Source organism: Eptatretus burgeri, chromosome 2 (assembly GCF_056783735.1).
Source record: "Eptatretus burgeri isolate ZD-2024b chromosome 2, Ebu_testis_v1, whole genome shotgun sequence".
Lineage (NCBI taxonomy): Eukaryota > Metazoa > Chordata > Myxini > Myxiniformes > Myxinidae > Eptatretus > Eptatretus burgeri.
In genome coordinates, this window is record NC_140962.1 from 129,984,090 (window position 1) to 130,008,348 (window position 24,259).

Genomic DNA, 24,259 nt, shown 5'->3' on the forward strand with positions numbered 1-24,259 from the left:
TGAAGAGAAAAAGTGAGGAGAGGAAAAGCGAAAGGAGAGAGGAAAAAGCAAAGGGCCAGAGAAGCGACCAATAAGCAGGTGTCTGACCAGCGCCGACGAGACAATTCGCCCTTCCCAGTGCTTCGGCAAGCGAGCGTGTGGTGCGCATGTGGGTGTGAGCAGTGCCGCCAACAAGTGAGGCACAGGTCGATCACCAACACCAGGGTCTAAACCCACGATGGACGATCTCGGTGCCCTCCAGACATTGACTGGCGTTCAAGGCTGCCCCGCGAGAGGGTGCACGGCAAAGCTGGGTGCTGGCGACGGACGTGACACGCACGCACGCATTTTTAGGGCGTTTTCACTTCACGGATGACTTTCTGGTGAGTGAGATGATTCTCCCCCTCCCCTCCCCCCGAATGATCTGCCGGTTGCCCTTGTCTGCGTTTAGCTGTAAGTAAGTCAACCCCCGATAAGCATCTGCTCTTTGTTTCTTTCCTGGCATTTTGATTGATTTTGCTTTGAAATTCATTCTTTATTTATCTCAGCAAATAAAAGGTTCTTTTTATTTATTTATTTTATTATTAATAAATTATTTGTCGATTTCCAATCTGCCCATGTTTGTCCTTTCCTTCTATTGGTCTGGCATTGTTCGAACCGAGATAGACTGGGAGGTAATCACCACAGATTTGACCAAAAAATCGTTGGCACACACCGGCGGTTAAAACACTCGGCTGCCCTAATTAAAATCTAATCAGATAATATTGGTGCTTTGCCGGGGGCACGCTCCCCGCTCAGGTAACCACGTGACCTCAAGTTAGACGGCGGACACTGGAACTTGTGGTTGACTGGGTGGAGTTCGTGGTTTTAAAACAATCCACCGTACCTCAACGTTAATTGTGAGCGGTGGCCCCAGGTTCGGCTCAACCGAGGGCAATTGGGAATTAATCCCCCTGAGTGACAAGCTGGTGTCTCGGTATTCGTGGCCACAACAACTGGTGTCGGGAGTGGGAGATTTTTCAAACCCCTTGATCAATAAATTGGTGTCAGGTCGTCGACCAGTGGTGTGCTTCACGCAGAGGGGTTCGACCAAATTTTAGTTAAATCTATAGGGTCGGACAATGGCGGAACCAACACGGGCAGGTCCTGGTGAGCCATGTAGATGATGTAAATATGGAGACGGAATTGACCCAGGACCCGCATGAAGTCACAATGGAGGGTGAAGCGGAAGCAATGGGCGAGATGGAAAATAACCCTCACCTTTGGCCTCTGGAAAATGTGGTGCGACGATAGCACAGAACGCCGGGTTTTCGCCACCAGTGCTGCCCGAGAATGACATGATGTTGTTCATGAGGAAATTAATTGTTCAAATAAAAATGTCGAGCGAAGCGATAAGCAGAAAAATGGACGAAAACAACAGCAGAATGGAAGTGATGAACAGAAAAAATTGACGTGATGGGCGATGAAATAAAAAGGGAGATGAGTGAAGCGATGGGCAGAGAGATGGTGGCGGTACGAGAGGAGGTAAGGGAGTGTCGGATCGGTGTCCGGGAAGAGATGAGGGAGAGCGATGCCAGACTGATGGGAGAGATTGGAAACATCACGAAGGAGGTAGAAGGACTGACGATAGGACAGAATGAGTTGAAGGAACAAATGGAGAAGAACACAGAGTGATAAAGGAGTTAATAGCTGCCAAGAAGGAAACAATGAGAGAGATGACTGCAATTAAAAACGAATGTAAAATGGCACACGAGAAACTAACGAAGAGAGTAGAGGAGGTGACACAGACAATGGGAATAAATGAACGAGAAATGGAAACACAAATAGAAACAACGAAGGTGACGTTAGAGGGGGAAATACAAGGGGCGCATCGGGAATTTACGAAAGTAAGAGAGGAGGTGGATGAGGTAAAAATCGAGATTATTGAAATTAAAGCAAAACAGGTAGAAACAAGTAGTAGAGTAAAGGAAGAGATTGTTGAATGCATGGACGTGTTATATTTGCAGCGTGACGGAGTGCTCGAAGAACGGGAGGAGGTGAGTATAATGAAGGTGAGTCATGGCGAGACCGGGCAGGTACGTACATGATGCGATTGTGTGTGTGTGTCGAGCTTGGGGGGAATCAAGGACCTGGGGTTTCTTGGAGCGCCCAATGTGCCAGAGTATGTGCGGAGTGCATGTGACATAACATGGATGAGTGTACACGAAAGAGTGGGACACGGATCGACCTGGATGGGAGTAGTGGTTAGTGTAGCGGACCGGAGGGGCGAGCCTCCTGAGCGGGACAGACTTGTATTGGAAACCACGCTGGCTCCACGGGACTTTGCGTACGAGGTAGGGAGTGTGCGCGGTCCGTACTTTGCCAACCGCCCAAGCACGGACGGTGGCGCGATGTGTTGATGGTTTCAGAGGGGCCGGCGTGTTCACGCTTCGTGGCAGATAAATCACTGGAGCACGGACGGCGAAACAGAACGGATTTGGCTGCAAGTTGTTTTCCACGGGGACCAGGTGTGCAATATGCACGGTACCCCCGGCATGAGCAATGGGCGTGGCGAGCGCGGCTTGGTTCCCAGTGGGAAAACCCCAATTCCCAGTGGCAAGAATTCAAACACAAATTGGCTTGCAACAGATATATGAGTGAGCACCTCCACGGATGCAGAGGGCTCATTATCATAGGAGACGGTGACAGTAACCCCCATGTGTGAAGCGTAGTGGTGAAACAGCCCCACACATCCTGGGGCAAAGGAGCACTAGCTTAGGGGGATGGCATTGTTTGGCCCACATGGCGGTGCCAGCGATGGTAGCCTCTATGTGGGTACCGAAGCAGCGACCCATGAGGGAGGGCTAGGATAAATTTAGGGACCAAGAGCGACAATAGGGACTGTTTAAGTCGAGACATGAACGTATAGTGGGGACGTAGTTTAGCGATAGAGTTAAATCGAACATGCATTAGTGTAAGGGATGACGAGGGTGCACGAGTTAGTTAGGGGAAATTAGTGAAGTGATGATGTGTCGGTGAGTGGAAATGTGTTTGCGTGTGATAAATGAATTATGAGTGTGGGGGCAGGGCAATGGCCGGTATGAGTGTGAGTAATGTAATGCGTAGTGTGAAGGATTGAATGGGGGAGTGGATCCCACCCAAGGACACCCGGGGGTTAGTTTAAAGTTAGGTAGAGGGATTAGGTAAATTTCAACATAGATGTCGTTATGCAGTTGGTGCTGATTGTGGGAATTTTTTTTTTTTTTTAAACTTTTTTGTGTGCAGGAGATTATGCACCGGCTGGACCTGGGGCCACCGCTCACAATTAACGATGCGGTACGGTGGGTTGTTTTAAAACCACGAACACCACCCAGTCAACCATGAGTTCCAATTCCGTTTAACTCGAGGTCACGTGGTTACCTGAGCAGGGAGCGTGCCCTCGGCAAAGCACCAATGTTATCTGATTATATTTTAATTAGGGCGGCTGAGCGGTTTAACCGCTGGTGCGTGCCAACAATTTTTTGGTCAAAACTGTGGTAATTACCTCCCAGTCTATCTCGGTTCGAACAATGCTAGACCAATAGAAGGAAAGGACAAACATGGACAGGTTGGAAATCGACAAATAATTTATTAATTATAAAATAACGAAATAAAAATAACCTTTTATTTGCTGAGGTAAATAAAGAATGAATTTCAATCAAAATGCCACGAAAGAGACAAAGAGCAGATTATCGGGAGTTGACTTACTTACAGCTAAACACAGACAAGGGTACCCAGAAGATCATTCAGGGGGAGGGAAGGGGTTATTTCTCTCTGTCTCTCTCTCTCTCTCTCTGTCTCTGTCTCTGTCTCTGTCTCTGTCTCTGTCTCTGTCTCTGTCTCTGTCTGTGTCTGTCTGTGTCTGTCTGTGTCTGTCTGTGTCTGTCTGTGTCTGTCTGTGTCTGTCTGTGTCTGTCTGTGTCTGTCTGTCTGTGTCTGTCTGTGTCTGTCTGTGTCTGTCTGTGTCTGTCTGTCTGTCTGTGGCTGTCTGTCTGTCTGTGTCTGTCTGTCTGTGTCTGTTTGTCTGTGTGTGTCTGTTTGTCTGTGTCTGTGTCTGTCTGTCTGTGTCTGTCTGTCTCTGTCTGTCTGTCTGTCTGTCTGTCTCTGTCTGTCTGTCTGTCTCTGTCTGTCTGTCTGTCTGTCTGTCTGTCTCTGTCTGTCTGTCTGTCTCTGTCTGTCTCTGTCTGTCTCTGTCTGTCTGTCTGTCTGTCTGTCTGTCTGTCTCTGTCTGTCTGTCTGTCTGTCTCTGTCTGTCTGTGTCTGTCTGTCTGTCTCTGTCTGTCTGTCTGTCTCTGTCTGTCTCTGTCTGTCTGTCTCTGTCTGTCTGTCTGTCTGTCTGTTCCCCTCTCTCTCTCTCTCTCTCTCTCTGTCTGTCCTTCTCTGTCTCTCTGTCTCCCTGGACATATCACGTGCTTTTGACACGGTCTAGGATCCTGCCCTACTCACCAAACACTCTTCCCATGGTATTCAAGGCCATCTCCACTCATGGCTCGCAGACTTCCTCTCCTGTCGCAGTCAACGTGTGGCCCTAAATGGAGTTCTTTCATCCCCTCTTCCTGTCCAGGCTGGAGTTCCTCAAGGTAGCGTTCTGGGCCCTGTTCTTCTTCTGGTTTTCATCAATGATCTCTCCGACTCTCTGGAAAATCCTCAGTATCTCTTTGCTGATGACTCCACCCTCTGCCGTACCATCTGTCATCCCTCAGACCGGCAAGCAGCAGCTTCTTCGCTCACTGCAGATCTGGGTAAAATCACAAACTGGTCCAACACGTGGAACATCTCTTTCAATCCGGACAAATCTCACACTCTCAGTATGTCTCTTCGAAAGGACCGTTTAGAACCCCCCCCCCCCCATCCACTTTCTCAACAATCCTCTGGAATAAGTCCTTTCTTTCAAGTTTCTGGTTCTCACGATCTGCCATGACCTTTCCTGAGAAAGCCACATTTCAAACCTCGCCTCCAAAGCCAGTCACCAACTGGGAATTCTCCGTCGTGCAAAGTCCTTCCTCGGCCCTCCTGAGCTCCTGACCACATATAAAGCTTTCGTCCACAGCCTGATCGAGTATTGCTCTCCCCTCTGGGCTGGCGCTCCTGCCTCCCACCTTTCTCGGCTTCACGCTGTGGAAACCAAGGTATTTTGGATCATTGGCATCTCCCACAATGAGGCTGAGTCTTTGGGTCTCCCACTCTCTCACCGCAGGTTGGTCGGTGGTCTTTCTGTCTTCTTCCGTCTCCGCCAGCCTTGCCTCCCCTCTTCTCTCTGCGATTTTTCCCCACCACATTTCCACAGGGCGCTCAAGGTCCTCCAACAACGCCCTTCTGGTAAAACTACCAAAATCACGAATCACTGCTCATCTTCACTCTTTCATTCCTCTTTTTTTTTCCCACCTTTGGAATAAACTCCCTCACTCTATTAAATCCTATTTAATCCCATTCTTTCCTCCAGGCCTTCAAAACAGCTGTTCACCACCACCTCTTATCATCCCCCATCCAAATCCTTGATCATTTCTACCCCCGATAATCCACCCAAGCCCACTTCCTTCAAATTCCCTGCTTTCCTTCCTGAAAGTCCCTGTAATGTCCATCTTGTATTCCCCATGTTCCCCGCCTTATCCCTCTCCCTTCCACAGATATCCTAATGTCTCTGTTCCCCACTGTTTTGTCCTTCCCACTCCCTCCCCTCTTATCTCATTCCCCCCTAACTGTGCGTTGTGTGTTAGCTCTCATACGAGCCTCGACAAGGGATACAAAAAAACCTCTCACTTCCTCTCTGTCTCTCTCACTTCCTCGCTCTCTCACTTCCTCCCTCTCTCACTTCCTCCCTCTCTCACTTACTCCCTCTCTCACTTCCTCGCTTTCTCACTTCCTCCCTCTCTCACTTCCTCCCTCTCTCACTTCCTCCCTCTCTCACTTCCTCGCTCTCTCACTTCCTCCCTCTCTCACTTCCTCCCTCTCTCACTTCCTCCCTCTCTCACTTACTCCCTCTCTCACTTACTCCCTCTCTCACTTCCTCCCTCTCTCACTTACTCCCTCTCTCACTTACTCCCTCTCTCACTTCCTCCCTCTCTCACTTCCTCCCTCTCTCACTTCCTCCCTCTCTCACTTACTCCCTCTCTCACTTCCTCCCTCTTTCACTTCCTCCCTCTTTCACTTCCTCCCTCTCTCACTTCCTCCCTCTCTCACTTCCTCCCTCTCTCACTTCCTCCCTCTCTCACTTCCTCCCTCTCTCACTTCCTCCCTCTCTCACTTACTCCCTCTCTCACTTACTCCCTCTCTCACTTCCTCCCTCTCTCACTTCCTCCCTCTCTCACTTCCTCCCTCTCTCACTTCCTCCCTCTCTCACTCCCTCCCCCTCTCACTTCCTCCCCCTCTCACTTCCTCCCTCTCTCACTTACTCCCTCTCTCACTTCTTCCCTCTCTCCCTTCTTCCCTCTCTGCCTTCTTCCCTCTCTCACTTCCTCCCTCTCTCACTTACTCCCTCTCTCACTTACTCCCTCTCTCACTTCCTCCCTCTCTCACTTCTTCCCTCTCTCACTTCTTCCCTCTCTCACTTCTTCCCTCTCTCACTTCTTCCCTCTCTCACTTCTTCCCTCTCTCACTTCTTCCCTCTCTCACTTCTTCCCTCTCTCACTTACTCCCTCTCTCACTTACTCCCTCTCTCACTTACTCCCTCTCTCACTTACTCCCTCTCTCACTTACTCCCTCTCTCACTTACTCCCTCTCTCACTTACTCCCTCTCTCACTTACTCCCTCTCTCACTTCCTCCCTCTCTCACTTCCTCCCTCTCTCACTTCCTCCCTCTCTCACTTACTCCCTCTCTCACTTCCTCGCTTTCTCACTTCCTCCCTCTCTCACTTCCTCCCTCTCTCACTTCCTCCCTCTCTCACTTCCTCGCTCTCTCACTTCCTCCCTCTCTCACTTCCTCCCTCTCTCACTTACTCCCTCTCTCACTTACTCCCTCTCTCACTTACTCCCTCTCTCACTTACTCCCTCTCTCACTTCCTCCCTCTCTCACTTACTCCCTCTTTCACTTCCTCCCTCTTTCACTTCCTCCCTCTCTCACTTCCTCCCTCTCTCACTTCCTCCCTCTCTCACTTCCTCCCTCTCTCACTTACTCCCTCTCTCACTTCTTCCCTCTCTCCCTTCTTCCCTCTCTCCCTTCTTCCCTCTCTCACTTCCTCCCTCTCTCACTTCTTCCCTCTCTCCCTTCTTCCCTCTCTCCCTTCTTCCCTCTCTCACTTCCTCCCTCTCTCACTTACTCCCTCTCTCACTTACTCCCTCTCTCACTTCCTCCCTCTCTCACTTCTTCCCTCTCTCACTTCTTCCCTCTCTCACTTCTTCCCTCTCTCACTTCTTCCCTCTCTCACTTCTTCCCTCTCTCACTTCTTCCCTCTCTCACTTCTTCCCTCTCTCACTTCTTCCCTCTCTCACTTCTTCCCTCTCTCACTTACTCCCTCTCTCACTTACTCCCTCTCTCACTTACTCCCTCTCTCACTTACTCCCTCTCTCACTTACTCCCTCTCTCACTTACTCCCTCTCTCACTTACTCCCTCTCTCACTTACTCCCTCTCTCACTTACTCCCTCTCTCACTTACTCCCTCTCTCACTTACTCCCTCTCTCACTTACTCCCTCTCTCACTTACTCCCTCTCTCACTTACTCCCTCTCTCACTTACTCCCCCCTCTAACTCCCCCTCCCCTGCTGCTCAAGGGAACTTTAGTTTTTCATGTGACCTTTAATTGAGACCAAGCGTGAGTGGGTTGACATCTTGGGTGGGCAGAGGAATAACCCTTGATACATTCATGTCAAATTCTACTTTCTATTATATATATATATATATACACACACACACAATTGTTGATGTTTCTCATGGGTAAATGTACCGGCACATGCCTCGGCCTTATCCAAATCCGCAAGGATTAAAATTCCACTTCACTCTGTGTCATCCCAAAGCACCTTTAAGAACAAGCGCACATTAAGCTGCCTGTCCTATGAAGAAGCATTCCACATGTAATGCTTTTGACATCTGATGTGCATGACTGGGTACCATTTTGATTTGCATGATTTTTATTTTCTTTCTGTAGTAATATGGAAAGGCAAAAAAATTGATTGAGGCATCAATTTACCAGCAATTTTGTTTCCTTGCTGTTTGGACCTATTCACCTTTGACCCATCACTGTCAGGATGCGTTTCCTCATCTCGACTTCTTAGACCTTGATCTGGGTTCCATTGGATTGGATGTGGACTCTGTCCTGCTGGGGCTACCTTGGGATGGAGAGGAAGAGGGGGAAAGTGATGTGATGCTTGAAGACTGCAGAGAAGGACATCCTGAACATGTACCTGCGTATCAGGTATAAACGAACTGTTTTGTCATGGACCCTAACTTTTCTCGTATTTTATTCAAATATCCATTGTGCCTCTGTTTTATTCCAATCCCCCATCTGACTCCTTGCGCTCTCTCTCTCGCGCGCTCTCCTGTTCTTCGCACTCTTCCACTTACTTATTTGACATCCCAACCTCCTTTCCCTTTTCTACTCCTTATTCTCCATCCCAGCAAAACAAACTGCCTACCCATCTGGAATACCTTGACAATTAATCGAGTAACGTGGCTTTCTCACTACTCCATGTAATAAATGTGTCTTCTTGTCCCCTTATCTTGTTTAATGACAGGCATAGTGCCAGATTGTGCATTTTAAAATGTAATGTTCCTGTTGATACGAAAGGAAAAGTGACCATCATTTCAATACTGTATTCCGAAATGAAACGCCAAACACATGAACGCAATAACCAGCCCCCAAATCATAGCCAGCAGCTTCCTCTCGCTCGTGTCCCTAATGGTGCCCAAGTGGCCACTTTCCTCGAGGAATGACGGGACCGACCACGAGCACAACATCATCGACCTTCAGATCCTCACCTCCTGTCCGCCTCTTGCCACATTGCTGGAGGGTAGACAAATACTCTTTCAACCAACTGTGCCAAACTTTGCCAACTACGTCTTGAACGTACCACCAGCGATGCTTTGGCTGATATACTACCTCGTCTATGTTTATTGGGGCATGCTGACCTTTCCCCCTACTTGTCCATGTAGAAAGGGGTTCGGAGTGAGTGTCGGCTCGTCCTTTGGGTCAGTGCTGCACTCGTCACTAGTGGTCACTATGCACTACCTTACTTTTGTCCATCGCCTCAACCTGCTCTCGCAGCTCCCGGTTCGCTCCCACAAAATTTGTTCCATTGTTGTCTGATATAACTTCCTCTGGTCTCCTACATCTCACCACCATTCTGGAAAAGGCTTTGAGAAAGCTTTGTGTCCATGGAATAGGCCATCTCGAGATGGACCGCATGTATTGTGGTGCAGCTGAAGAAGCATAAATACGTGACGGGTCAACTTTGTAACAAAAAGGCCAGCGTAGTCCAACCCACATCTAGCAAATGCTCTCATGGGGAACTGTGGGTCTGGAATGAAGCAAGGGAGCCATAATCTGCTCACCCGTCTGCCACCTGCGTTGCTTGCAGAAATTATTTTATTGCTTCCAACGTTTTATCTCCTCCCGTGTGTGAAGAACCCAGAAGCATTGTCTAAGTTTTGCCAATGTGCCATTTACTTCTCGTGTGTGACTGCTGTTGTCATGTACATGATGAATGATAAGTGAGGTGATTGTGTTGTTGATTGGGCAGAAGCACTGGGTGCCGAGCATCATAAGGTAGTTGAGAGTGTTGTAAATGCCCTCCAACTCGCAATAGTCCATATGGGTCAATAAATGGTAACAGTCCCCTCGATGGTCCATATTTAGCTTTCGTTCCAGCTCTCAATGCTAACGTCTCTGAAAATTGTTCCAATTGAACCAACCTCATCCAGAACCTCTCTGCGGCGTGAATCTCAGCAACCTTCAGATAAGCCGTTCACAGCCGTTCAATCATGGTTTTCCATCGCACATGTATAGTGTTCGGTTTAGCCACAAAACACAATACTCATGCTGTCGTAAGGAGCAGTTTGGTCCACGATGAAAACTTGTTCGGGTCCATCAGAAAATCATTCCTGGGTATGAATGACGCATTTACACACTGAATTCGGGCTGGGGAGATCTCCTCCTTTGCAGCCTTGGTGAAGGTGTGCTCAGGCACACGATGTTGAATAGGCCAGGTTCTCTCCCCTACGTAGAGGAATTTGGATCCTGATGTCCAAGAGCTTTCATGGAGTAATTCCCCTCTAGGCACGCCATGTGTGGCGAGATCCGCTGGGTTCAGTTTTCCTGGGACGTGTCTCCATTTTGCCATGTTGGTCTTTTCCTGGATCTCACTGACACGATGTGCTATGAACGGCTTGTAATACCTTGATTGACCATGCACCCGATGAACAACATCCATATTATCTGCCCAAAATGCATATTGACTCAGTGGTATTACGAACATCGCTGAGACCTTGGTCGCTAGGGGGAGGCCCATGACATCGTGTTCGGACATCCATTCAAATCGCGGGATACTGACACCCTTGAGGGGTGTCAATCTTGCCTTGGCAACAATAATCCGAACTGTGACACTTCCGTCTTCATATGTGCTCTTCATGTAGGAGGCAGCAGCATAAGCCAGTGTTGAAGCATCAGCAAAAGTGTGAATACATTTGTCTCGGACATGACCTTCTTGATGATGGCAGTGAGAGATATCACCGGCAACCAGCGGCAGCTCTGTAAACCAACCAGTAACTTCATCACTCAACTTTAGTGGAAGTTCTTCATCCCAACCAAGACCTTGAATCCAAGCTTCCTGCAATGCTACCTTGGCACGTATGACTAACTGCAGGGGTCGAACAACATGGCAACTCGGCCAACAGGGAATGTTCTGTGTGTCTGCTCTGAGCTTGAGTGACGATGGTGAAATCTAATCTGTCTGGAGTTGAATGCCATTGTACTCCGCGTCTTCACACTCAGGAGTTCTGACTCCTCTGTCTTCACTCCATTGACACAGTCTTCTTCTGGGATTCCTGCTAGCATAGCCACTTTGTTACTGCACCAATGGCAGATTTGAAATCCGGCAGCACCGAGGAGTTCAGTCAGTCATGTGATGCATGAACATAATATGTTCTGGCGTAGTCAGAGTTATCCAGTATGGAAACTCCCACCAGATGGCTGATGCAGGTCCAACCTAAGGGGGTCCTTCTGGCAACTAGTTCTCCTGCATTACCAACTCGTTCATCTCGGGCCATTGGGAGCTCAGGTTGATCTGCTCCTCTAGGAGGTCCACAGTCTTATTGCCTGGGGTCTTCGGAAAGCTCATCCCTCATAGATATGGCCACCTGCCTTTATGCCGTCTCCAATCTGGGATGCTTAGGTCCTGACACATTGCTTTTAGTGTTCTCGCTCCTTCCTATAGTACGCCGAGGCTGCCTGTCCGGGCTTTCAATGGTCAAAGAGACAAATGTGCTGTGCTCCTTGGTGCTGCAGTTGACTGGAGGGGATACAGTCAGCTCAGTGTTCTTCTCTAGCCCTAAGGCATTGGCAACACATTTCGGATGTACGTTGAATCAGACCCATCATCTAGAAAGGTGTTGATCATTATCCTCTTGCCTCCATCACAGATGACGTAAACATGGAGTGTCTGGAGTACAATGCTGCTGAAGACAACTTTGTCAGTCTCAGATACCCCAAATGAGTTATTTGTGGTCCTAGTTTTTGTTACTTCTGCTAGCTCTGGAGATGAAGTTTGAAGATGATGATGATGATGGGTTTTGGTGCAGCTGTCTATTACATCTGCTCATTTAGGGGGCAATAACACCCATGATGACCCATTTTCAGGCACCTGTAACAAAGGCCATTATCTTTGGTCAACAGAGACTGTTACCATTGCTTACATTTTGTGAATGGGGTGACATTCCTGACAGCTTGGGTGGGTCGTTGCAGTTGGTGGAGTTTTGGGCATAGCTGACCGCCTCTCGGGCACTGGCTCGGGATTCCCCCCTGAGATACCAACTGCGACATGTGAGTTGTTCCTATTCTGCTGCCTATCCCTCGTCTGTTCCTCTCTTAGCTTCTTGGTTGTGTCCTTTATCTCAACTGCCTCGAGTCGAATGTGCAATTGTTTGTTCAGCCATTCCGTGAAGACTGCAAGTCCATCGTCAGAGTGGAACGTGCGGGAGTTCCTATACTGGATGAGAAGAGAGCCAGGAATATTTTGAAGCACCACTGTGTACAGGGCTGAAATCCCAGTCAATTCCTGATCATGTCCATGATCTGCAAGCTTGGCCATTGTATCACAGAGTTGACCAGCTGGATCTTCCAAACCATGCAGATCATCATATTTGATGTCGGGGGTTGCAGTACAGCTTCCAGATGTCGTCGTAGGAGTCTTCTCACCACCACACATGTGGTTCAGCTTTCCCAATGCCATGTTGTACCGCTCTGTGTATCCTAATTGTTATACTATCTGCAGAGTGCGACCAGACAGAGCGCTCTTCAGCATCATCATCTTGTGATGAACAGGTACGTTTTGCTGATGGACAAAAAAAAATGTCAAACTGGGGCCACCAGTCTTGATACAGATCCTTGCCTCCAATGAATGTCATCAACCGTGGCTTGGCTTTACCTGACCCCATGGACAGTTGACGACATGATTATATTAAAGCAGACGTGTCGCATCCCAGAGACGTGCATCTGTTGGGGGTCATAATGTGTCGTTTGGGGAGAAAAAAATTGTAATTGGTCATGTGTCACCATGTATGCAGATGGAAAGCATTTCATGTCCATCTTCCCCTTCATCACCTTCTCACTCCTTGGAAGCTTCAATTACCGATGAGCTCCTCAAACCCACACCCACTTGCCTGGTAAGTAAAGTATTTGTGGCGTCTTTGTTCTGAATTGTACTCCAGACGAGTTGCTTTCTTTTTATGTTTTGTACCTTAACCATTATATATATATATATATATATATATATATATATATATATATATATATATATATATATATATATATATATATATATATATATATGTATATATATATATATATATATATATATATATTTTTTAACTTCAGTACAAAACTGGTTCAGTTTCGTTCATCGTGTGTTTTTGTACTGCTTAAAACATGGTTTGTTGGTTTTCAATTCAGACCTTTTACCCCAGAGTTGTCTGAACATTCCTTCATCTAATGACATATTTATGTTCCTCCGATCGGCTGAGCAGAGCCGTGCCAAGAGAGATGATAAGATCGACCAGGATAACTTGTCAGTGTTTACTCGGCGTGCCTCCCGTCGCTTCGCTGATGGGTTTAATCAAAAGACAGCATGTTTTACCTTCCAAAATTTTTGCATGTCCATCTATGCATGTCAATGAGGATGTAAAATGAAGTGATTCAATTTATTATATATATATATATATATATATATATATATATATATATATATATATATATATATTAATAACACGTAGTTGTGGCCGAAGATGTTGTTTGTGTGCTCTTTCCATGTACTTTTTAATATTTTTTCTATTGCTTTGAGATGTATTACGACATATAATTTTGTGTGCTCCTCCCATGTGCTGATAAAGGATTCCTGATGGCGGAGATTAATAAATGCTACCGTTGGAACCGTGACATTTAAGCTCGAGGTCCCACGTCTTCTTCAATCACGGAAACACATGTTTTTAAAACCAGCAACTTCATGATGAAATTGACGTAAACTTTTGTTCCAAGTAAATAAATTATTAGCTTTCCAACGGTCCCATTTGTATTACTCGACGACAGCAAGGAACCTTTTAGAATATTAAAGTACACACACACACACACACACACACACACACACACACACACACACTCTGAATAGTATGTATACAGACAGATGGATGTATCTCCTTTTAGTAATGCATTTAGTGCGTGGCTCCATGCACTCATTCCTTGGACCGACGTCACACGCGAGTTGAAAATGCGATTGGACATCGAGAAGAATTAACTTCGAAGAGAAGAGGACATCGAAGAGAATTTATTGCTCTCCAAGTTAATTTGCACACAAACATATTGTCGCATCAGAGGCGTCCTTAATACGGTCCCTCTGATCTGGAGGTCTTATAAACGCGTCCCCCATTTCCGCAACAGTGGTTAATCTGCGCTCAAAGTTCCTGGGATTCCCCAAGCAAGGTTCACCCAACGGAGCCGAAACTGGTGGTGTTCACGAGGGAAGGCAGGAAAATGGGAAAACGGTCCTTTACAATGATAACAGTTTATCAATGGTACGTGGGAGGGGAGAGACGACCTGCTAGTAACTATCAGAACAGACCAGCCGCTCAAAGGACAATGAGTAGGGAGACGCGCACACTTGTGTACAATGAAAGAAAACAAAACCAAAGCGAAACTCTTAATGGCGCCATGAATAGGTAATGCATTCACACAAAACAATGGGGCAGGCAAGGACTTGCGGCTGGCACGAAGCTCGCACAATTGTGATGTACAGGCGTGGCTTGAGCAGGATGGCAGGAGCTATGCAGTGAAGGTGAGGGATGGCTGCAAGACAGCATCCACGTCTCCATGGTCATCCACTGTTCCCGGCTAGCTGTCCGATTCCATGTCTCTCATGTCAAACTCTTGCATTTAATAAATCCTTATTTCTCGAGTTGCGCAAGCCTGCTCTGCAATGCGCCTTCCATGCGTCGCTTGTTTTTCAATGTTTTGCACATTTCTGGGGGAAATCGTAAAGAGTTTAAATCCTGATAACCAGTGCGGGATTAGCCCAGGCTCAGCAAAGGATCACTCGCTATTTACCGCTCGGGCAAGCGACCGACCAAACTGATCTTCAAGCTTGGTCGTCTCTCGAGGCGAGTCTTCAATGTGTGTGTCTTCGTGCTTCTGTGATGGGCATCTTCATGCCTCTCTGCGTCCACACAATATTGATAAACTGTAAATGTTGGTTACGTCTTAAATTTTATAGATATTAATTGACAAAAGTTGCTATGAAGTTTGTTGTTTTTCTTTGTAATGCTGTAAAACGTTTTATTGATGTATATTTTTGTATTTCAACAAGTGTATGGACTCTGAATATATATTGTGACGTCCACGGGACTTGAACAGTCCCGCCAACGTAGAATGAGCCGAAACGATGGAGGCGATTTATTTGTTTATAACCCAAACATGGCGGTTCAAATCGCTCTACTGCAAACGGGACGAGGAAGGTGGCACGAGTCACTTTTCACTGAGTTGATGATGTTTATTCCTTTTTTTATTATTACTAGAAATAACAAGACTCGGCAAGAAGAGGGATCCGGGGTGATTCGACGGGATGGTGTGGGATCGGGCGTGGGGAAAAACACGACAATTCCAATGAATATACAGTTCTCAATCCCTCTAAGGCGCCAAACACACACACACACACACACACACACAAAACGTAGCTATCTCTGGTGGTCAGGCTGGACCGTGGTGTGGACGCAACTGTCCCTGGATTGGCGCCGGAGGAGCCGGCCTTGCTCTCGCCAGGGGGGGGGGCAGGAGAAACCGTGGTGCTGTCGACCTCCTGGTCCTGGCCCAAGTCCGCCCACAGCCGCCAGGGAACCAGCTCCCGCGCCAAGCCGCGAGCAGGAGAGGGAGGCAGGTCCGCCCGCCGCCCGACCCCGTACTCCGAGTCAGCAGAACCCCAGAGCCAACCGAGGCGAGGCACGAGGCTCGGCAAGGCTCCCAGACACGATCAATAGCACGATCGATTCAGCACAGCCACCAGGACGCTCTCTGCCGCCACAGCTTCCACACCAAAAAAAACACGATCGTTCTGGTTGTAATCTTCTTCTTCTTCCTTTTCGACCCCGAACAGAACCTTTTTATCCTTCGTCCTCGTCACTCCCAATCGAGCCGTTTATTGGCCCACCGCCATCGCCTTCCGCCAATCGTGCTCACGGGGCGGAGCCATCCGCTGCACTGTCCTGTGACGTCACGGCCAGTCTTCAGAGAATACCAAAAGGGGTTTACGCAGACACACTTACCCTATCCCGTGTCCCTATCTAATTACGTGACATTTATCATTTCCCCTTTGAAGAAATGAACATTTACTAGACAACTTATCACCACTGAATCGCTACTTATTACATCAAGATCCTGGTAAACTCGAACAGCATGGCATACCTAATTAAACATCCTAATTACCCTTTGAATGCATACCCCCCCCTCAAACATAACACTATCATACAGAGCAGATTAACATTAACACTATGTTAATGATCATTTTTAATTTCTTGGGAATTCTTTTTTTTCATCATCTAATGGCCAAGCATATTTTGGGACACTCCCTTCCACTTCCCCCATACAACCTTATTTACTCCTTCACTCCATCAACTACATCATCATGAACACACACACACACACACACACACACACACACACACACACACACACACACACACACACACACACACACACACACACACACACACACACACACACACACACACACACACACACACACCTCTTTCTGTTTTTGCATGCACAGGTATTTTTCAAACTGTGGGTTCATCTATCATTAAGTTACCTATTTAATTCCCATTATCATTATCACACTGCCTGGTGTTGGCTTCGCGGTGAAGGTGGCTGGCTTGGGACATTTGGGTCATGAGTTTGAGCCACTGTTTTTTTTAACCGTTGAATTAACACCAGGTGGGGTTGACTTAGCCTGTCATCCTTCTGAGGTCGGCAAAATGAGTAGCAGTGTACTGGGGTAATAACCATTTGGGGTAACCTGCATCAGAGTGGCGACCCGTCCAGGACTGTACTCCTTTCCAATGAAACTGCCTCGGCAGCCCGATCAATGCACCTTCATGGCATGAAAGGAATGGTATATGTATATATATATATATATATATATATATATATATATATATATATATATATATATATATATATATATATATATATATATATATATATACATATATATATATATATACATTATTATTATCATCATCACACAAAAGACACCATTTTACCTCCTTTACCCATTCGTCTTGTCCTTTGCTTCTTTCTCCCGACATTGTGTCAATTTTATTCTTTGTTCTGACTTGATGACTCTTTTGCTCCTTTTTGTTGTTTAATTTCTGTCTTTATTTTATGTTCATTCAGCTTCAGCGTCTGCTCCAATCCCCGGCGTCCCCGAATTGCCTCCGAACAGCACCTCTCCCACAGTCCCGTAACCGTGGAAACCGGCGCAAGGTGAGGGGTGTTTGATTCGGTTATGCTTTTTACCTTTTGTTTCATGCTCTCAGTTTAAATCGAGGGGGGGGGGAGCTTTTGCTTTCCTTTTTTTTCCATCTCGGCACATTTGAAACCGATGAAATCCATCACTTTCAGCACCTCATAAGCTGTATTCTGTCCCTGATTTAAGTCTGACATCAATTATTTTGTGTTGAACGTCCTTGAGGCTGAAACCTATGAATATGGAATGAAGAACTAACCTTACTTGTGAAGACTGCACCCTAATTTCACCCTGATCTGTTATGTGTTCTTGCTCTTCCATGAGCCTCGACTTTGTACACAAAAAAATGCTAGCGTCGATCTGTATCCGTGGATTGGTATAGCACAAAAGATGAAATGAACAGGACATTGACTGAGGGATGCTAACTGCCATGGGAAGCAAGGAGAAGCTGGTATTTTGGGTGTTTTTACATTAACAGTTGTGGTACATGTCAAATGGGATGCAGATGAGCAAAGAGACGACATACGCATCATGACAGACATGGCATGTGATGAGGTGTTGACCGTGTCGTGTTTGGAAGTGGTTTCTGCACACGAGTGATTGGAGGAGGTTTAAGCAGAAACTTTCGAGTTGGGGAAGGAGTTATTGAGAAAATTGACCATTTCTTCAATTCAACCAGATGTGGTCGGGAGGGTCGTATGGCAGAACCATGCAAATGGAGCAATGGTCTAAAACTGATGAGAAAGTGATAGGTGCTGTATTTTCACATCATGGAAAAAGATGCTAATTATGCCCAAAGCCTCAAGCTCTCAATAAGTTCTGAAACGATGCATCACCGACAGTGGCCCATTGGCCAGAGGGATACTCTGACATTGCTTTTGATGGGTACGAGTGTCAAAGAATGACTACTTTGTATGTCTGAGATTGATTTGGTGATCACTTTGGATGGAAATGGTTACATAAGGAGTTCCAGAAACGGGGTTTCTGATCAAGACGGCGAGTTATAGAATTAGGCCGAATAATCCTGTAGCTTGCCATCAATGCTTGACCGTTTTGGTCCAAGAAGGCAGATGTTCACCAAGACTTGTGGAAATCCCATGCTGTAAAAGCAGTAAGTTTCCTGTTTGGAATGATTTTCAATTTTGTTTGAATGCCACGCAGGTAGACAGAGTAAAAATGTTTATTTTTTATCTCACTCCTCTCTGCACGTGTGCTCCTGGAACTACTTCAAAGCCAAAGTAGTGTTAAATGGCAGATTTGTTTTCCGATCCGTGTTCAAAATATAACATTCATTTTTAAAAAGTTTTTCCTCGATAACAAACTTATGTTTATGGATAGACGGATGGACATGAACCTATTGCTTAACTCCGCTTTTTCACTTGACGTGCGCGGGGCAACAACAGATTGTAACTTGGGTTTTGAAGTCTCAGACGCGACCAATGGCTTAACCACTTGAACTGCCTTGTGCAAAGGGTAAAACTTGAATATGAAGCTTTCACCGATGAAACCACATTACAGGATGGGGCATGGGGCGTGAGGTGAGTTGGGTGTGGTACCTTAGCATTACAAGTTCCTTGTAATTATATCTGCTCAGTAATAATCCCGATGGAATAAAAAACCAGAAATACAAGAAAAAACAAACCAAAATAACTTGTGTGTATGTCGAGTGGAGTGGTGCAAATAGTCTTAAGGGGTTTATGCGTTCTTTTATAATCGCCGTATGTTTTACCACTAATATCTTTCCCATGGCATTTGGCAATCGACTGCAGACAGAAAACAATACAGCATTGTATGAAGCACAATTATTATTATTATTATTTTTTATTACGCTCCTATGAGTTCGCCATCAAAGGTTTGGAATAAATGTAAATCTCTCTGCCAACGAAGTTTATGTTTGAACCTTTTATAAAAGAACTTGAGACATGCACTCGTACAGAAGACAAAAATGGAAAAACAACCATCTGGTTTTAAGCAACATAACACTATGCAGTACGTGCTATTGCACTTCCCCCCCCTCAAAGCCCCAGTCACCCCTCCCTTCCCCAGAAAAAAAAAATCCCACTCTCTCCCTCATCCCAATGTTCATCGTCACATCATACTCGAGATCACTTTGCCCCATTTATACGGCTGTTTCATCAGCAACAATTGGTCCCTGAAAACTGTTCGATATGTACTTGATGAGTCTTTATGACGTTCCTCTTTTTGTTGTTTTTATGTTGGTATACGTATAGTACCAACACAAAACAAACAAAGAGAACCTCTTAGTTCCCTGCTGCTAAAATCGTCGTAAACTTTGTAATGGATGCCGAACGAGGGTGGATGCATGGCAGGCACCCTCTATTGGTCAGTACCATTGTAGCAATCGATGGTGCGAGACCAGGGTTCGTGGCCACCATTCCATTGAAAAGGTACAATTTGAGAGTTATATCATGTGGTGCAGCTTGTCAGCTCAACTATTGAGGGCAACCCACTGCATTCTCATGGAGGACATTGAGCCAGAAAGGTATCCATGGATTGATTCCCAAGTAATGTGCTTGGCTGGTTGACATGTGGTTCGCAGTGTAGCAGCTGACGCTGTGTGATGACAGAAGGGGGTTCTGCCTTTCACAGACTATGCCCACAGCATACTGTAGCTTCAGCAAGAATCACCCTTTTTTAATTGCGAAAATTGTATATACAGTGCAGTACAATAGATATATTACACCCACTTGCCTCTTAAGTTGTCTATCTAGCCTGCGTTTGAATCTCGGCCCAGCTATAAACTGTCTTCCTGGTATTTCTCAGGGTGGATGATTCATCAACGTGTGCTGTCCCTTGGATGGATGTTAAACAGGCGTCAGGTCTGCTGGCATTGTCTGTTTGGAAACAAACAAACGAATACACTTGCGAATCTTCGATTTCACAAGTCGTAAGAGGTTTGGGTTAGCCAGGGTTAAATGGACTATAAATTATATATTATTACGTGTCGGGCTGGGGATTACATGACACGGTGCTGCACCGCTTGCTTGACTTGAAGAATACCGGACTTTTTAAAAATGATGTAATTTGCCTCAGAATTCTCTGCACACTTGTACAGAAACCCCTAAATACAGCGGTGCTCACGGCACCCGAAAGTGTATCGTTTGTGTGAAATAAGGATCGTTACTTAAAATGGCTCACAAAGCTTATAAAGGAAGCAAAAAATACTTTGAAAGGTAAGTTACCTGTGAGAAAGGGGCTGTGACTCTGCACAACAAAAAAGTTGGGGAACTATTTCAGCTGGCTGACAAAGGCGGCCACTGCAAACTCCCGACGATGTCTGCCAGTGCAATGCCCGAGTGGACGGGCATGTGCTACCCAAACCCCCGACTGATCGGTGCCAGTAAGTGGACTTTGAACGGCATGGGAGTGCCTCCTGTGAACCTGGAAGGTTTGGTTATTTATTTAATGGACGCCTTCAATTGAAAAGACAACGCTGTGTGTCATTATCGAGTAACGGTAAACAACTCGTCAATAAAGGAAATCTTCGCAACGTGAAAATACACTAAGGACATCTTTGTCCGGCCTTAGCTTGTGTATCTGAACTGGGTAGTTCTGAACATCAGTGGCAAGGACATATATGGGGGATGTGAATGCACAGGGTAAGTTTTTTTATTTTTTTTTTTTTTTTTTTTTTTTTTTTAAATGATGATATTTACTATTGATAAAAGAAGGTTGTGTGCGTGCGTTATCCAATGTGTGTGTGTTAACTCGACACCTCTCATCCACCGGATATTTATCGTATTGCTATATTTCCGTGAGTCCGATTTTCGTCCAGGAAAACGGAACAATCGTGGTTAACCATTTTGAAATTGCCACTCTTTCGTTTAAATGCTGAAAAATTATGTTAAAAAGACCATTTCACCGACAGATTTCGAACGAGCAACGGCAGGTTAAAAGTGCTCTGGCTCGCGGAACCGAGTCACTGAAAACGTGCAACACAGCTCATGCCCGAAGGCCTCATTATCATTCACACGCCATTTCGAAAGTCCCCTATTGTAAGAGTCCTGCGATCAGTGAGCTGGTGTAATGCAATGTAATCAACGCATCAGCTGTGGCTCAGTTATTGCACTGCAAACTATTGAGAAACCTATTGAGTAAGAGTTATGTGATGGAATGATATACGCAATTACAACTGTTGATCATTTGATATTGTGCTTCCTACAAACACTTGGCAGGCAAATAATTTAAATCTTCTCCTCCTTTTAATGCACGCCGTCCTGGGATATAACGTGATGCATCTGTTTGTTTGTTTTTCACAGACTTAAGCCTTATAACGCATGAACTTGTGCGTATATAACACATTTGCAAGGCAAAAATATTGACAGAAATGAGTGCATGTTTACATGAATTTACACAGACGTTCGCGGACAACAGACGAGCCGACATCGTGAATGGGATTTGAATGTGGCATCCCGGCATCATGAGATTTGTCCACATGGGAACGCTAAACGGGCCAACGAATGCACTCGCTGAAGTTTTTGATTTGCTCTTTTATTTCCTGCCAATTATATTCATCATTTGTATGTGATGATTTAGTAATTTTTTTTTGTTGTTGATGTTGGAGCAGATATTAAATCTTGTTCTTCTCTTTTGTTTGTCCTTTTCCCTTTCTGCACATCCAGGGGACAACACGTCGCTGTCGAGCCTCTTCGGCACGAAAGCCTTTGACAGCTCATCGCGTCCAAGATGAAGACGACAATGACTCTGACAATGCGGATGTTGGACAACAGTTCGACAGTCTTTCTCCTTGCCTTGTTCGACCGGCTTTACTCTCACCCGTACAACGCCTTCGCTACTTCCATGGTTACTGCCGTTCCCTCTCACCCCTGGACTCTGCCAGCTGTGGTGTCCAAGTCTCACCACGACGTCCGGGCCCGATTTTGGGACAGCTTTTGTGCTGCGGCGTCGCTCTGCTCGACAAGGGGAGGCCGTATAAGTTGCCAGCAAGCCCTGTTTCCACGGAAACTCAAAGCTGCCATGCAGTGAGTGACCGAATGATGGAATTTGGGGGAGGGTTTATGGATTGCGAGGATGAAGAGGATGATCATCGCTGTGGAGAAAAAGACCTTTGGTTTTGTTCTCGAGGATTCCACGACGAAGAAGAAGAGGAAAAGTATCGCAGTTGTTGGCTGGAGAGTGAAAAACACTTTAACAAAGCAGTTAATGCTTTTCAAATGCTTAACGGTGGTGGTAAGTGTATATTTGGAGCCAAGGCTGGCAAGAGCACAGAGAAGTCGTTGAATGAAATGGACCTGGCATGTTGCTGCTTGGGTTCAAACCTCAGTACTGGACCAGTTTGTGAGACTGTGGTGAATAAGAAGAAGAATAAGAAGAAGAGCAAGTCAAACAGACAAGGTGAGGTGTTATCTGTCCTCCTAGCCAATGGTTTGTGACTATAAATATCGGTCTGCATGTGGTTTGATGCATCACCGGCGCTGCTTTGATCAGCGGGTTATTGAGATGTCTGTGCGACGAAATGAGAAACGTAAATTTTTTTGCTGAGCGGCTTCGGTCAACTCTTTCTAGGACAGGCAAAGATCAGACACAGTTGAGGTGTACAAACGGTGCAATTTGAGATTACATACAGGTTAGATGGTGGAGGAAACAAAGTAGCTGCGATTCCATGAGGCCTTGTGTGACCCGTTGAAAGAAACGTTTGGGCCGCATGAATCCACCATTTTTACCCATGAGGTCAGCAGACAGAGGCTCATAACGGAGCCTCACTAAGTACTGTCGAGAATCCAGGCGGCCTTGTCATGATGAAGAATGATAGTGTGGAAGATCAACTGTGAGCAATGCTCTTCTTGGACCGGTCGAGTAGCACCCTCTCTATTCCGACCTAGATCTGGCTGCTCTATCTTTTGACAAATTACGAACTGCTGTGGCTCAGGTGAACAGAGGCGAGGCACTCGGGAATGACAACTCGACATAACGGTGGTGGGAAGTGTATCCTCGGGACCAAGGCTGGCAAGAGCATCATGGAGAACTTGCTGAATGAAATAGACCTGGCATGTTGCTGCTTGGGTTCAAACGTATACTCTCAGCCTCCTTACAGCTTTAGCGCCGCCGTATTTGAATATAGTGGCGCTCGAGTGGTGGGAAAGCTGACGGGTTTTTCATTATGTGTGGGAGTAATGTGATTTGCCACAGAAGTGGAAAGATGCGACCATTGTGATTGCAAAGGGAAGCAGGATCGTGCTGATTGTGGTAACTGCGGCGGTACGTCTTTACTTTATGTTACTGGGAAGATCTTGACCCAGGTTGTTACCTCTGCCACCGAAGGTGGACAGAGGTTATGTTTTCGCCCCTGTCTGTTTGTTTGTCTGTGAGCAAGATATCTCAAAAGGTTATGGACGGATTCGGAGAAAATTTGGTGGACATGTTGGGGGGGGGGGGGTGTGACGAGGCCGAAACAATTAAATTTTGGTGAAGATCCGGGTACGAGAATTTTTAAAGTGATTCTTCAACATTAAGAGATGGGGCCAAAAACATAAACTGTTCAACCTGGCGTATGCGCTCTACCGAGTGCTGATTTATTTTATATATTTTTTATTTTTTGCTGCCATTCTTGCTTACCTTGACGCAGAGTTTTGTCATATTCTCCTGCGTATGTTTTTTTTTTCTGCTCTCGTGGTTAACAATTTGATCTCGGAAGAATGCAAGCCAAAACTGTTGAGTCTTACATCATCTTGCTGCTGCTGCTGCTGCTGAGGCATATGGATTGAATATCAATTTGAAGAGGACATGTTTTGTGTCATCCAGCATCAGGAAAGTCCTAAATTGAACCAAATATTTGTAATGAAGGAGCTGGTAGGATGGACTGGAGTTATGCACACTCACCTCTGGGTCAAGTAGCCTGGGTTTTCAATGTCGTCTCAGCTATAAACTGTCATCCTGGTGTCTCGCAGGCACGGTGAGGAATTCATGAGTGAGCCGTCCCTCGGATGGACATTAAATGGAGCGTCCTGTCTTCCAGAATTAGTTGGTGGACATTAAAGATCCCACAGTATCCTATGGGAAAAGTAGGCTCGCTATCGCTGGCACCATGAGGAAATTACAGGTTCCTACTCTAACCTATAGGGGGCAC

The 24,259-nt window shown here is 46.1% G+C and overlaps 1 protein-coding gene across 8 annotated transcripts in view; it reads left to right on the forward strand.

The window, feature by feature from the left end:
* The window catches only part of LOC147033115 (uncharacterized), an 85,792-nt gene that overhangs the window by 30,367 nt on the left and 31,166 nt on the right, over positions 1 to 24,259 (forward strand). For 3 of the 8 annotated variants that reach the window (XM_085871219.1, XM_085871215.1, XM_085871220.1), the window contains 4 exons: positions 8,178 to 8,345; positions 12,710 to 12,808; positions 17,079 to 17,168; positions 21,795 to 22,527. In XM_085871219.1, the coding sequence (XP_085727345.1) occupies positions 8,178 to 8,345; positions 12,710 to 12,808; positions 17,079 to 17,168; positions 21,795 to 22,527 (1,090 nt within the window). Of the gene's footprint in view, positions 1 to 1,985; positions 2,031 to 3,243; positions 3,295 to 8,177; positions 8,346 to 12,709; positions 12,809 to 17,078; positions 17,169 to 21,794; positions 22,528 to 24,259 lie in introns of those variants that run through there. The other 5 variants (XM_085871214.1, XM_085871217.1, XM_085871212.1 and 2 more) reach the window with 4 other exon arrangements.